Source organism: Carex rostrata, chromosome 5 (genome assembly GCF_964058835.1).
Source record: "Carex rostrata chromosome 5, lpCarRost1.2, whole genome shotgun sequence".
Classification (NCBI taxonomy): domain Eukaryota; kingdom Viridiplantae; phylum Streptophyta; class Magnoliopsida; order Poales; family Cyperaceae; genus Carex; species Carex rostrata.
Genome location: NC_135922.1, coordinates 12,734,539 through 12,749,674, shown reverse-complemented (window position 1 = coordinate 12,749,674; position 15,136 = coordinate 12,734,539). Strand labels below are relative to the sequence as shown.

The 15,136-nt window shown below is 34.9% G+C and overlaps 3 protein-coding genes across 5 annotated transcripts; 1 reads left to right on the top strand and 2 right to left on the bottom strand.

Annotated features, from left to right (window-relative positions):
* Positions 1-1,017: 1,017 nt before the first annotated feature.
* Positions 1,018-3,718, bottom strand: LOC144554771 (uncharacterized). Its single transcript, XM_078303110.1, has 2 exons — positions 3,563-3,718; positions 1,018-3,387 (listed from the first exon to the last, which is right to left on the bottom strand). The coding sequence occupies exon 2, from the start codon at positions 3,265-3,267 to the stop codon at positions 1,348-1,350; it is 1,920 nt and encodes a 639-aa protein (XP_078159236.1). The 5' UTR covers positions 3,268-3,387; positions 3,563-3,718; the 3' UTR covers positions 1,018-1,347.
* A 5,016-nt stretch (positions 3,719-8,734) lies between these two features.
* On the top strand, positions 8,735-10,276 carry LOC144554567 (protein JINGUBANG-like). The gene is made up of 2 exons (XM_078302881.1): positions 8,735-9,355; positions 9,607-10,276. Exons 1-2 carry the CDS (start codon positions 8,753-8,755, stop codon positions 10,195-10,197), a joined length of 1,194 nt encoding a protein of 397 aa, XP_078159007.1. The 5' UTR covers positions 8,735-8,752; the 3' UTR covers positions 10,198-10,276.
* Positions 10,277-11,158: 882 nt separating this feature from the next.
* On the bottom strand, positions 11,159-13,929 carry LOC144554135 (mitochondrial pyruvate carrier 4-like). Of its 3 annotated transcripts, none has more exons than XM_078302383.1 (6): positions 13,788-13,929; positions 13,385-13,466; positions 13,030-13,128; positions 12,380-12,432; positions 11,601-11,674; positions 11,159-11,501 (listed from the first exon to the last, which is right to left on the bottom strand). In XM_078302383.1, exons 2-6 carry the CDS (start codon positions 13,437-13,439, stop codon positions 11,453-11,455), a joined length of 330 nt encoding a protein of 109 aa, XP_078158509.1. In that variant the 5' UTR covers positions 13,440-13,466; positions 13,788-13,929; the 3' UTR covers positions 11,159-11,452. The 3 variants fall into 3 exon arrangements, with proteins under 3 accessions (XP_078158509.1, XP_078158511.1, XP_078158510.1); XM_078302385.1 differs by having other exon boundaries at positions 13,385-13,462; positions 13,788-13,924; XM_078302384.1 differs by having other exon boundaries at positions 13,385-13,462; positions 13,779-13,920.
* Positions 13,930-15,136: the final 1,207 nt, after the last annotated feature.

Sequence of the window (15,136 nt, the reverse complement as noted above, 5' to 3'; positions counted from 1 at the left end):
CCATTTTGAATACTTCATTCTTCCAACATAAGGTTCCTAAAAAATTCATACAAATTTGAATATATAACAAGTAATGCGCAGCTTTGGAAATGGCTTTTTTTTTTTTTTGGTTCAAGAGGATTTACCAAAAAATTTACGCTTATATAGGATTTTAACACGACATGGGAGGGGATTGGTTGAAAAAAAACATCTAAATAAGATTAAGGCTACGTATCAATTGTTAATACATGTAATGGTGGTTGTTTATATCTACGCTATTGGATGTTTTTATTGAATATCACACACAATGACACAAGTACTTATTAGGCAAGAGTAGTATAGGACTGAAAACAGGGAATATATATTTTTCATTTTATTAATTTATTCCAATCAGGTTCAGCAAGAAGCCAAGAATGAAATAGACAAAATTCCATTCGGTTGGACTATAGAATAATAATTCATTCCCTCCCCCCATGCAATTTAACTATCATTTGGTTTGACTAAAGATGGTTCTAATTTTTAAATCAATTTTGTAACAGAAAAATCGAACTAGTTGGCACAAAGATATTAACAGTTCAACAAGCCTGAACCACCAATGAAAAATATAGATGAAAAAAACTAAACAGAATAACAAGTGAAAGCAAATAATTTATGCTTATTTGGGTCTAATTTATTTATTCAACAATATTTTACATACGCATAGATCCTTCTAAGCTGATTTCTGATTCTGGTAAGTTCATCTATGAATCCTATGTTTACGAGAAATATTACCTATAGGAATGAAACACATAGGACAGTAAGATCTCATGAATAACTCGGACTAATAAGATGTCATGAAAAAAAATATATAGAAATTTCAGTCCAGGAACAAACTATTGTCATTTTTCAACTTGTATCCCCATGTCTCATACCAAAACTGAAATAATGATATTAATCAGCAAAACTTAAACCCGTTTGCAACTTCAACAAACAAACCAAACCCACGACAAAAAGCCCATACATACAGATGCATTTCCTCACAAATCATAAAGGAGGGACAGAAAGTCTACAGGGGCAAAATGGTAATTTTGTTACAACTAAGGTTACCACACTCAAATCAAATTCATTAATTTAAATTTTTTGACATGATCATTAATTTCAGCATTTGAAGTCATTTTTGGAGTTCTTCCAACTAACCATTACTCAAAATTTTTTGAAACTGGGCAATCATGCATGTTCAGCACAAATGTAACAGAATGGCACCAATACAAGTTCAACGAAACCCCAGAAGGAAATAGAAAAGAGAACGAACAAACAAATTTGATTTTATGCATTGTAAATGCAACCTTGTACAATAGTTCAGTTAATAGAGCAACCTAACCGTGTGCTTCAATCATCAGTCTCACCTATTATCTGATCCATGAGAACTCTTGCATCATCAACTCGCCCCATATCTAAAAGCACTTCTAATATTGGAGAGTAGGTAGCTAAATCAGGTTTCACCCCTTCTTGCTTCATTCTTCGCAGCATGCACATAGCATCATTAACTTTTCTTTTCTTGGCATATGCCTTAATCAAGGAAGTATAAGTTAAATAATCTGGTGCTACATTATTTAACAGCATACTATCCAGGATATTCTTCACATCAGTGGCAGTGCTGTCGGTAGCATAGCCGAGAAGTAACGTCTGATATGAAATAATATCCGGTTTTATACCTTTCCTAACCATTAAATCAAACAATTTATGTGCTTCCTTGCTTTGGCCTTGTTTACACAAAGAATTCATCATTGAGGTATAGGTAACCTCATCAGGCAAAAAGTCTCGATCAAGCATTTCTCTGAAAACTCTAATTGTGTCCTTCCAACAGCCTAGCTTAGAATAACCATCTATAACACTGGTATATGTTACAAGATTAGGTTTCACACCTTTAACAAGCATTACATTTAACAGCTTTTCAACCTTATCCATCAACCCTTTCTTGCATAGACCATCAATTATTGTAGTAAAAGTAACTATATCCGGTAAATAACTCTCTAAAATCATATGGTTTAGTAATTCCTCTACCGTTTCAGTTTTTCCTTTCTTGCAAAGTGCATCCATGACAATATTGCATGTCACAGTGTCCGGTAATATCCCCTTGGAAACCATCTCACTAAGCACCTTCTTTGCCTTTTCTAATTGGTCCATCTTGCAAAACCCATCTATAAGAGTGCTATAACTAACAACATTAGGTTGCAGACCTCCAGAAATCATGTGATGTAGTAATTCCTCTGCCAATTCAGGTTGTCCTTCCTTGCATAGTGCATCCATGAACGTATTGTAAGTCACAACATTGGGCATGTAGCCTTTGGCAATCATGTGATGCAGCACGTCCTTTGCCTTGTCAATTTCTCCATTCTTGCATAGTGCATCCATGAGAGCAGTGTAAGTCATGACATCGGGGTCATGCCCTTTGGAAACCATATGCTGCAGCATTTTCACTGCCTTGTCTATCAGCCCTTTCTTACAAAGCCCATCTACAAGAGTGCTATAGGTCACAATATTAGGTTGAAGCCCTTTAGAAGCCATGGGATGCAGGAGTTCCTCTGCCTTCTCAATTTCTCCTTGCTTGCACAGTGCATCCATGAGGACAGTGTAAGTCACAACATTTGGTTCAAGGCCTTTGGAAATCATGCACTGCAACATCTGTTTTGCATTGTCTAACTGCCCTTTCTTGCATAGCCCATCTATGAGAGTGGTATAGGTCACGACATTAGGTTCAAGCCCTTTAGAAACCATGTAATCCAGGAGTTCCTCTGCCTTGTCAATTTGTCCAATCTTACAAAGCCCATTCATAAGAGTGCTATAGGAGAACAGATCAGGTGTGAAGCCCAGCTTAGGCATTTTATCGAGCACTATGGCTGCAGCTTCATGGATCCTATTATCCTTACAAAGTCCCTTCAGTAATGGATTGAATACACCAGCATCAGCACCTGGTCCGACCTTAAGAAACCGTCCGAGTAGAATAAAAGCTAATCCGACTCGATCCACTTGGGTACAGCAGTTCATCAAAATGCTATACGTGCGAACATTGGGTGATATTTGTTTAGATCGGTTCAATCGGTTAAAGAGGGAAAATATAGTAGCGTAATGGTTGGTTAAATTGTTCATGCGAACCAGTGCCGAGAATAGATCGTTGACGGGATAGATGGATGGTGCCGGGTTGCTGGTGGCTAGAAGCTGGTCAAACAGGTGACGTACTTCAGCAACAGTAAGGGTGCCCGATCTACAACGCTCTCTTATAAATGATTCTAATTGGCGGGTCCCCATTGTCCCAAGCTAAGGGCTCAGGTGAAAATGTCAGCTAATTTGTGCTGATTTTGATTAACTTGTGATCAAGATATGAAAGGAAAAACGAATACCAAGCTAGTCCGAAGCAACATTCAGCACCTATCAAAGAATACATAGCAAATATTGTGCAAGAAATTAGCTATTTTCAAAAAAACTTTGATAAGCTGGAATTAAAATGTGAACAAATGAACTCTTAGTTGAAAAACGAACTCTGAATTCCACAGGTAGAGAGAGAGATAGAGAGAGAGAGAGAGGTGAGAATGTGGGACCATACCTTAACGGAGGGGAGTGTTCTCAAGGAGCTTGGTTTGGATCAAGTTGATAGGTAAATTGTGTTTGCTTCTGTGCAACCTTCGAGTCTTCAATCCGAGGTGAGGGAAAATAGATTGATGATTGTCGGCTGTCGCTCTTTAATCTAGGGTTTTTGCTATTTTCTTTCACTGGAAGGAGATGGCTTCGGAGCTCAGGCGTTTTTTTTTTAATTACCACTCCAATAAATCGGAATTAAATAAATACCACCGGATTTAGTAAATTTAAGATTATGCCACGTTCGTGTAATGAATTTGCACACCGATCCGTTTCCGAATGACCCGTCGCCTGACCCGTTCACAAAACGATTCTGCGGACCGACTCGTTCCCAACTGACTCGCTGGACTGATCCGTTTTCGACCTGACCCGCTCCCGACCTGACCCACTCCCGATGACCCGTTCGCAAAACGGTTCAGAGCACGTGATGGATCCGAATAAAAGGGGCTCCGCGTACTGTTTTTTACCACGCCGAGCTGATCCGTCCCTGTCTGCGCACCCGACGGAAAAAAAGGTAATTTTTTTTAAGTAGTTTAATTTAATTAAGGAGTTTAATTTAGTTAGGTACCAAAATAGTATTATATTGTAAATTAGGCCAATTTTTTTTTTAGTTTTGTAGATACCTATGTAAATTAGATCAAAATCGTATGTTGTAGTATATTTGTAAATATTTGTGTATATATTTTATTAAATAATAGTATATTGTAAATTAAATCAAAATAGTAGTTTAGTTTAGTTTAGTTGGGTACCAAAATATTTGTGTATTTAGACCAATTTAGAATTGTGAATTGTAATTAGAATTTAGAAATGTACCAATTTAGAAATGTCTAAAAATTGTAATATATTATTATTATTATTATTATTATTATGGACCTAAGGACTTATTTGTAAAATAAACATATTTTTATTTTCAAAGTTCAAGCAGTCGATCCGAACTGTTCATCTTGTTCTCCATATTAATATGTGCTTGGAGACCAAATTTTACATTTTTCTAAATTTTTTTACTATTTATTGAGATGGATACAAAAAATATCAAATTCAGACCATTGAATTTTGTACCCATCTTAATAAGTAGTAAAAAAAATTCAGAAAAATGTAAAATTTGGTCTCCAAGCACATATTAATATGGAGAACAAGATGAACGGTTCAGATCGACTGTTTGAACTTTAAAAATAAAAATATGTTCATTTTACAAATAGGTCCTTATGTCCATAGAAGCCTTTGCCTATTATTATTACAGTGTTGTATTTAGACCAAAATAGAGTGGAAATGCACCAATTTGGAAAAAAATTTCTGAATTAACGTAGATTGTATGATTTTTTACCAATTCATTCAAAAATGGTGATATATTATTGGATTACCATAGATATTTGTACTGTTTGAAATTAAATAAAGAGACCAAAATTAACAAAATTGATAAATTTGATATTAGTATGACGTCAACCAACGTTACCAATGACATAACATATTTTCAAGATGATTTACAGTTTGATTTATCACTGGCCCATAACATATTTTCAAATATGACGAAAGGGTATTGTACTATTGTAATTTAATTCATTTCGCCTTAGGTACCTCAATTTACCAATATTAAATGATCCCATGCATTCCACGGTCCACATCTGGTCGGATGGACCGAATCCAAATCAAAATTTGAGTTACTTGAGTGAATCCGGACTCCATCTGAACATTCTGAATATCTACTTCCACGAATTTTTAAAATTATGATTTTGGAGGTCTTTTTTCGAAATTTTTAAATATCGAGGGAAACTTGGAATTTCTTTTTTCGTCTGAGATATGAATAAAGTTTTCGGGTAATTTACTGTTGGAGGTCTTTTCAAACTAGTTGAGCACCAACAAACCAGACTGGGAATCATGTTCTATTACATTGTAAAAATTAGGCCACAATTTACCAGACTGTCTGGTGCTTACCTATTAAACCATAATCGAGCCTCAATTCTGCACAAGTCGCCTGATTCTATCCTGATGCAGTGTCAATTTATGCATAAGTGTAATTATGTCTCAATAAATAGATTTTATCACAATGTACTCTAATTGTGAATGCAATAGAGAATTGAAAAACTGACCGTCAAGCTTAGACAGTATATATAATGGCCGATACATGCTGATACTAGACCATATTAAAAACAGTACTGCAATTTTGTGCATTTTAAACTATAACTGAGTTCGTTTCTTCATTCTTTCAATTAGGAATATGATGCTACTTGCCTGATTTCAAAGGTCAACAAAATCTCAGATCCAATCCTCAATGATCAGGTACTTGATGAAATACCAAACATGTAAGAGTGCATCTGCACCGATGATTCTTCACTTGCAAACGGTTTATGATCACTCCTATTATTCATTGCTAGCTTTATTAATGACCACATTTCTCATCATGCCAATGCTATTGCTTGAAAAAAATTCTTTGAAAAAAAAATATTACGAAGGAAATGAGCCTTACTTTCTGTTATGTGATTATGAGAGTAGTTGACAGTAATACCAGTATTAAGTTTTTGTTTCCCTGATGAATGAGAAAGGGACTGTGGTCTTGCTAAACTAGGTATTTTGAGGTATTTTAATCTAAATGTAAGAATGTTTAGCCTGTGGATAGGTTAATTGATGATGCCATATCATGACAGTCTTTTTTAATCAAATGATTCAAGTCTAACAAAAGGTTCATTGGTGAGTTGTTCTGCAGGAATTTATTTATCAAATTTGTGAAGAAATGTCTATATTGTGCTTGATAATTTATCAAATCGTTGAAATACTTGCCACTGAAAGCTCTATTATCTGATACTTGGGTGAACACTATAATGTGGAAGTTTTCATCCAATGGTTTAAATCACGCCAATTTAACTATGATTTATTGCATGTATAATATAGAATCATAAATTATTCAAGATATTACATTTAAAATTTAAATTTATTTATTGTAATGAATCATATTTCTAGGAGGAAAATCGTCTTTTGACTTAATAAATAATACATTTTCCTACCAAAAATATTTTTTTGCTATTTCATGGTAAACATAAAATTATCAAATTTTTTTAAGTGACTATACCTTAAAAATAAAATTGCCTTACCCTAAACTTTGATAAGCCCAACAATCTAAAAGCATCCACAGCGGTGGAATAAAAAAAATAAAAAATAACTACCGCTGACAAGTCATTCAAAGAAATTTATTAGATAGCAATTTCCTTTTTTCATCCACATCAGCAGCGAAGAAAGCAGACAAAACAAATACAGCTAATAAAAATAAAACGTTTTCTTTTAAAGTAAATTTATTAATTTAGAAACTGTGATATATTCTAACAATTATATTAGCAATTAACACCTCAAATTAGCAATCTAAAAGAAATTACTATTGTAAATACATTTAGATATCCCAACACAAATTAAACAGAGCCCAACAAACATAAAACATTTTCACTCGGTTTGTGCGTTGTCGTTGATCCAGTGAAGAAAAACCAAAATACGCTGCTCCAGAGATGCAACAAAAAATGAGAACTCCTTGCGTAGAAGTCTCTGACTCAGAGACTCGAACAAAAAAAAACAAAAATCAAACCTCTATAGAGGGTAAATGAAGTACAGAGAATCTCAAATCTCTCTTGAGAACGAAAACGAGAAGAACTTGCGAAACTTTCAAAGGGTTTATGGATTCTTGAAGCAGCGTTCCTGGTGAGAAACTTTCATAGCTTTATGGTTTCTACTTGCATATATTTTTGCGTGCATCTCAATCTATTTTTAATCTTCAAACAAAATAGAAAATTCAAGTCCAAATCGGTGAGAAATTTTGTAACCTATTCTCTCTCTTTATGTGTGGTAATTTAGATTTTTTTAGTCTTATGAAATTGCATATTAGAGTTTGAAATTACATAATTTAGTATCTGATTATCTAATGAGTTTGAACTCGATTATCTATTTAAACCCGATTCGATAATTTCTTCTGCATCCACTCGTTACGATATATATTTTTCCATGATTGAAAACAATTAGCGTGTTTGATTATTTATTTATTTTTCACAACAAACACAAAAAGGGATCCTATTCAATGAATTAATACCTTGACTATAGTTTAGAAACAAAATATTTTCCTAAAAATGAAATAAATAGAGAGAAGGAAACAAAAGTGCAAGAAAGTTTGAACTTCAAAGGAAAGGATACTTTTGAGCTACTTCACATGTACCAAATCCATCTACCGGTCGTACACATATAAAATACATTCAACACCGTAAAGTAGCCTATGTATCTCCATCTTTGTTTATTTAATTTCAGTATATAATTTGTTTGTTCCACGTTTTATTTACCTATTAGTAACTTTACCTACGGAAGTCCTGCCATAATTTCAGGAGAAATTGGGGGGGGGGGGGGGGGGGGGGGGGGGGGGGGGGGTTCTGTAATTTTAATTAGACTTGTATTATACCAAGTTTATGAAATTTTGATTATTAGAGAATGTATGAGAACTTTTATAACTCTGGTTCATATTGTTCATGTTTTTAGGAAAATAAATAATGACATAACAAAAGCACATTTTATGCAAGGCAAAACTGTAACTTGTTGATTTCGGGAAAAAAAAAAAAACTTGTGCTAGTAAATAAAACATGAAATAATTGATTAATTTAATTAATTGTACTTAATAAGCCAAGGAGCGTTTTTGTGGGACCGACGGCCAGAAAATGAGCACCTTTACAGATTGCACAGGAACAATACAATACCAACAAAAAGTAGCCGTTGGGCCGCCTCCTAAGTCCTAACCCCCAAAATTTAAGTAGAAACATTTTCGCTTATGCCCTTACAAATATAAGTAATATTAAGAAATGACATTGAACCAAATTTCCTACCAATAAACAATCATCATTCACTACTATAATCTATTATTACCCGTAAAATTTATAACATGACCCAATATTTCCTTTTGCAAAGGGTGCATTTAGATTTTTACTATTTACAAGGGTACCAGAGACATTTTCCAAAAAAAATAAAAAATAACCTTTTCAAGCACCGACCACCAATGGATCTCCCATCTTCAAGAAATCCTCTCTCTACTTCTTAATTCCCCATTCTCTATTTATTCCTTGCTTCTCTCTTCTAATTTCTCTCTCTCAATACATACACACACACACACACACACACACACACACACACATACACAAAAATGTCATGTATAGAACCCACCTTAACCACTCCATTGCTCTCCAGGTTCCCAAATCAAATAGACTACTCCGACCAAGACTCGCAACCCATTACCCGACCCGAAACATGGCCCGAACCCAACAAACTCCTAATCTCCATTCCTCCCAGTCCCAACACCCAAACCCGTTACAAATGCCTCGCAACCATCGAAGACAATGCGGGCCCCATCTCCAGTCTCACACTCTGTGGGGAATTCCTCTTCTCGGCCTCAAGCACCAAAGACATAACGGTCTGGCAGCATCCTGACTTGTGCCAATTCGCAAAGTTCGGGCATGGTGAGGGATCCGTTAAGGCACTTGTTGCTGTAGGCAACCGCGTGTTTTCGGCACATCAGGACGGGAAGGTTCGTGTGTGGAAGGTATCGACACGGTCAGAGAATGTGTTTAGGTTGGTAGCAAGTTTGCCGACTACACGGGATTATTTGGGCCGGTGTCTGAAACAAAGCAACTACGTACAAACGCGAAGGAACCATAGGAGGTTGTGGATTGAGCATGGAGATAGCATTTCCTGCCTTGCGGTGCACAGAGATGTCGTGTACTCTGGGTCTTGGGATAGAACTCTTAAGGTTTGTTCCATTCATCCAATTTTCTTGTTAGGCAAAGAATTCATTATTACAAATTGGAGGTGGTTAAACAAATTTGCAAATTTATGGGAAGCATTAACTTAAAAATGTAAGAAATGTCAATTTATTGAATTAATCCCTTCTGCCAAATTTACCTTTTGATTAAAAGGTCAATTTGGCATCTCTATGGAAGCCTAATGTATGGGTCAATTTGGCCAATTAGTGTATTAAAATATATTTTTATCCTATGCCAGGTATGGCGGATGTCAGACCTCAGGTGTTTGGAATCGATCCGGGCCCATGATGATGCGATCAATGCAATAGCAGTACATGATGGCATCGTCTATACCGCATCAGCTGATGGAAAGATTAAGGCATGGGGCAAAATAAATGAAATGAAAAATTCACATTGCCTGATGAATACTTTAGTTGCCCGAAACAACATGTCGTGGAATGCAGTTGCGACATGTGTCGGCACAGGGATTGTCTATGCTGCTGGGTCTGATGGTCACGTGGCCGCATGGCAGAGCCAATTGGAGAAGGAAAAGAAGGTTTGGAGGCTGGTTTGTGATGTGAAAGCTCATGACATGGCTGTGCTTAGTTTGTGTGTGGTGAGTGAGTTGGTGTTTAGCGGGTCGGGTGATCGGAGCATTGGTGTGTGGAAAAGAAAGAATGGAGGTGAACTGGTGAAATTAGGGTTTTTAAGGGGGCATGAGGGGCCTGTGAGGTGCCTCCAAGCTTCTTGGTATAGAACTGGGAGAGGCTATGTGGTGTATAGTGGGGGGCTGGATAGGAGCCTCAGAGTTTGGTGGGTGCCCCAAGAGGAAAATATAGGGGAGAAATAGGGGACTGTTATAATATGTCAATTAACACGGTCTTTGAATTCTTTTTATTTGTTTGTGTAGGATAGATTTGTTTTCTTCTTGGATTTTACAGGGATGAAATTTGTGATTTTTTTTTATTTGATTGACTTGGTTATTTGTAATTATGGGTAATTTAAGGGGTTTTCATGTTTTCATAATGAAGAGATCTTTGTATTTTAACCCTTTACTGGTTCTTGTGTTCTTCTTTTGGGACAAAACTGAAATTACATGGGTTGAGGCGTTGATGGGCCCTAATTGTATTATGGGCCAAGCGACTCTTGAAATTAATATTTAAAGGCCCAATCCTGTCGCTCCTCATTGCAATTGTACAAAATTTTCGTTGGTATTTCACTGGCACTGTAGTCTGTCACGGACCGAATGATTTTTAATTTCGTTGTTTTTTAATAGATGTGCATGCATGCACAAATCAACACACATTTCGATTTGATCAAAAGATTGTTATTATAGACAAATGTACATCAATACAAAATGCACTAGTTGATAGATAATAGAAAAAGAGTGAGTCTATGGTACTATGCATATTACAATTTGGCCCGTAATATGGCTTAATATTTGACTTTTCAAAATCCTAACAGTCGATCCGAACCGTTCATCTTGTTCTCCATATTAATATGTGTTTGGAGACCAAATTTTACATTTTTTGAATTTTTTTACTATTTTTTTAGATTTATTGAAAATCACTGTTTTTGAATAGTCCAGAATTTTCAAATCAAGTGATTTTCTAAACATTTAAAAAAATAGTAAAAAAATTTCAAAAAATGTAAAATTTGGTCTCCAAACACATATTAATATGGAGAACAAGATGAACGGTTCGAATCGACCGTTAGAATTTTGAAAACTCGAATATAGAGCCCTAACACGGACCAACCCGTGATATGCATAGTATCATAGACTCACTCATAGAAAAATGTACATTTTAAGATGCATGAAAAATTATTGTAAAATGATTATTAGGAGATGAGTTCACAACAAGTACCAAATATACAAACGCACAATATAAAACAAAACGCCATGAGAAAAAAAGAAAAAGGAAAACTAATAATCAAGTGTTACAGCCTTATTACGGTGTTCATGTTTTTTGCAGCCCAAATTGGAACAAGCAGCTTTCGATGAGAAATAAAAACAAAACAAAAATAGAAGAGAACTTGGCCTAAAGAAAGTACAAAGAGAGTTCCCAATTGTCACACCAGATTGCTTTAAATAATCCTCAGTTTTATCAACCTTCTACTGCTGTCTTTTCTTCCTCCTCAGACAAGTAATCTTGCCTAAAAATAAAAAATTTAAGAATTAGAAATTGAGAGTGTGCTCATGAAGCAACAACTTACTTTAAGAAAAAAGCTATAACAACAGTGCATTAAACTTACTGTATCTTCCTGCTGAGTTGATAAATGCCGGTACATGCCATGGCAACATTAACACTAAAAAGATTCCAGTTTTTCTGCAAAAGTAGAAAGCATAGACCAAAAAAACAAAAAATACTCCTTTTCAGATGGTGGTACCATTTAGTGATACTACACGAATAATTTAGAAGCTGTCACATGAACAAATTATTTTGCAATTATAGTGCGAATATATCAGTATCGTGCTGCCATACCTTCGTACCACACAAGTAATAATCTAAATTGTGACACATTGAGTGCGGAAATACTTTTGCAAACTTATTTTTCATTCACTATTACCACAGGTCCAAGCATTCAAATTGCATCCAATGATTTCTTTGCAAATAATGATGAGCAATTTAAACATATACCATAAGCACCTAAATCTCACAACTATTGACCCCTATTCAACCAAAGATATTGTAGTATAAATCTGGAGCCAAGTATCTAAAAAACCATTTGACGATTTTTTTTTTTTAAATTGCATTGGATAAGCAGCACTATAATTCCCTAATGAAATTATTCCAAGGAGAAAAGGCTCATTAAATTGGGGGCAAAAAGGTCAATAGTTACCACGATGTACCTTTTTCCATCAGTTGCTCTAATGATTGGATCATACATACTTATATCAAAGAAGTTTAGCAAGTCTAAGAAAATTTTAGTGTTCTTTGCCAATAAATGAAATTTCAGATGTTCTTACCAACTTACAAAATAGAAAGAGGCAAAATTGTGAATGAAAGAAACAAGTAGGTCATAGTACATACCGGGGTAACAACCAAACTATAACGAGACCAGATAACTCCAGTGGCAGTAACAGCTGCACACCGAAATTATACATGTCATGACAAAATATGTACAGGTATAAACGAGGTTGCATTTTCCAAGTCAATCCACTACCAAGGTAAAATAGTTTAATTTTTCTTCATTTTGTGAATCTGTAGCACCTACAAAATACCTTTTTACCTACCAAGATAAATATTATCATTTCCTTTTATCTGCATTTCATTTCTATGTACTGGTAGAAACTGGAAATACTGAACAGTAGCATTTTGACACCCCATATTACATTATATATAAAGCTTACAAATTTTAATGGCTTTTTGCAAACTAGAACAAGCACCCAATATTTCTCATATGTATAGGTAAAACCATACTATTAGTTCAACTCATGATTAAACCAGTATTATGTTATTTGCATATTTTTCCCCTCATAAAAGCAGACCAAAAATTTCAGCTATTGTTAAAAAAGTTCATATAAACAAGTTAATTATTTCTGTACAATTTGAGTAAATATGAAAAATGGTAGGGACCAGAGGCTAGATCAGTTTTGCTTGAATCACAGACAAAAACTGCTTGGTGGTAGTTTCAAAAAATGAAGAAAAAAATAGTGGTAAAGTATAAACTATAAACATACCGATTTGCTGAGGGTAAGAGATCTTTTCTGGAGGCTTGGCAAAGTCAGCAATGTTAGCAATGCTAATTCCCCATTTGAAAGTAGGTGCCCAAAAATGAACTAATATATGAAAAAATTACAATACATTAAAATCTCAAAAAAGAAAAATTAATCAAAATAGTATTACCAATTTCATGTACCAGTGGCTGAGTTGGAGAATAGCAAGATAACTATTAATTATTCGCAGTTAAACATTGGTTAAAGCATCGAAAACTTGTAAAACCATGACAGTCATGCTAAGTACCCTGCTCTGTGTGTGTGTGAAAGAGAGAGATAAAGAGAGAGAGAGAGAGAGAGAGAGAGAGAGAGAGAGAACTAGTTTTTGGGCCGGCAGGGTGATTCCATAGGGCTTGAATCTTGGAAGCTGCCATTTAAATCTGTTCTTCCTTTTTCTCTTACTATACATAACCAAAATCAAATATCAAATTGAAAACTATTAAGTACGAACGAAAACAAAAATCATGATAAAATGAGCATTTTCACTCTAACTTTGACCTAATTACATATAGAAGTTTGCAATTAGATAACAAAATCTGACAAATTGACCAAAGAAACAGCATAGCCTCAGCTGAAATTGAACCAATTTGATTTATCAGCTAAGAAGCCATGAAATCTCCTACAATTTTGGTCGGAAATAGCATTAAAATTAGGAGATTAACCCAGGATCCGATTACTGGACAACTGAGCGAAACCGTTTTTGGTCGGAAGACAGTTCTTACCGTCTAGTTACGCTGATTTTGACCGATTATTTGGATTTGGTGATGAGAATTATGAGCAAGATAGAAATTTGGGGGCAGCGTCAAGTCAAGTAAGTTTTGTTAAGGCTATTAAAAGAAGAAGATGATGAGTTCTGACAGGTGGAGCCCGATGGTTAGGTTTATAAATAATAATTAGTCTGCTGAAGTGCTAAGTAAAATATAATTCATTTTGGGCCGAATATTTGAAGTTTTGATTGGGCCAGATATTACCACTACTAATATTTTTTTCGTTGGGTCTGGGCTGGCTATTTTAGTTGCATATTGCATTCTACTAAAATGTGGTAATTTCAAAATTTCAAGGTTTTACCTAAAAATATGACCCTTCAGATAGGTGGTGCAAACGGATCGGATATTATCTGACAGTATCCGAAAATTTGATATGGATATCCGATATCCGAATATCCGTGCGGATAAGGATATGGTTTTAAATTTCAATTATTCGTATCCGAATAGTAGATATATACTATATAGTTTAATATATATTATGAAAAAAATTATGTTATTTACTATTATAAAAAAACGGATATCCATACCGTATCCGGTTAATATCCGATCCGCATCCGGAAAATAAAAACGAATACGGATATGGTTTTACCACTATTCGATCTGTATCCAATCCGTTTGCACCCCTACCTTCAGAGCTCAGATTGTAGGCAGTTGTTACATGAAATAACGCTAGTATGAATTTTTGTTGCATCAGCATGCATTGCTTTTCTTTTGTTCTCAAGGGAAAAAAAAATTCTGGATGAAAAATGAGATAGATAAAAGACCTTTTCAAAAAGGGGAGTGCTATTCTACACGCAGTATTTGTGAAATCTAGCGCTGAGAGAATATTTTTTTACTAAATTTCAATTTTACCCTTCCATTACTCTCTTCTTCAATTAACATAGAAAAGGAAAAGTAAAAGTTTCCTTCTCGTCCCGACCTTGGTCTGTATTTTTTTTAATCATTAAAGCCCTTGAGCATTTATTTCATTTCCAAATAAAATCCATTCCTGCTATTTCCTCCCAACTAAACAGATACCAGGATTTCCTTGATAGCCTTTTTTCTTGATACCCTAGCTTCTTTTCAATTTTTATGTACGGAACTCCTTTTCAATCTAGATGAATAGATGTAATAGAATGCTACCAAGTGACGAATTAAAACTAAATTAAATTTTTAGTAAAAAAAATCATAGATGAGCACTATTCTTTTTTTTTTTTGAAAAACTGGCAGCAACTGCCAATTGAAATATATTTAGAACTAAATTGAAAACATCTTTACATCAACATTGTTTCTGTTCTGTACCAGTCGGTACCAGAGGAAACTTA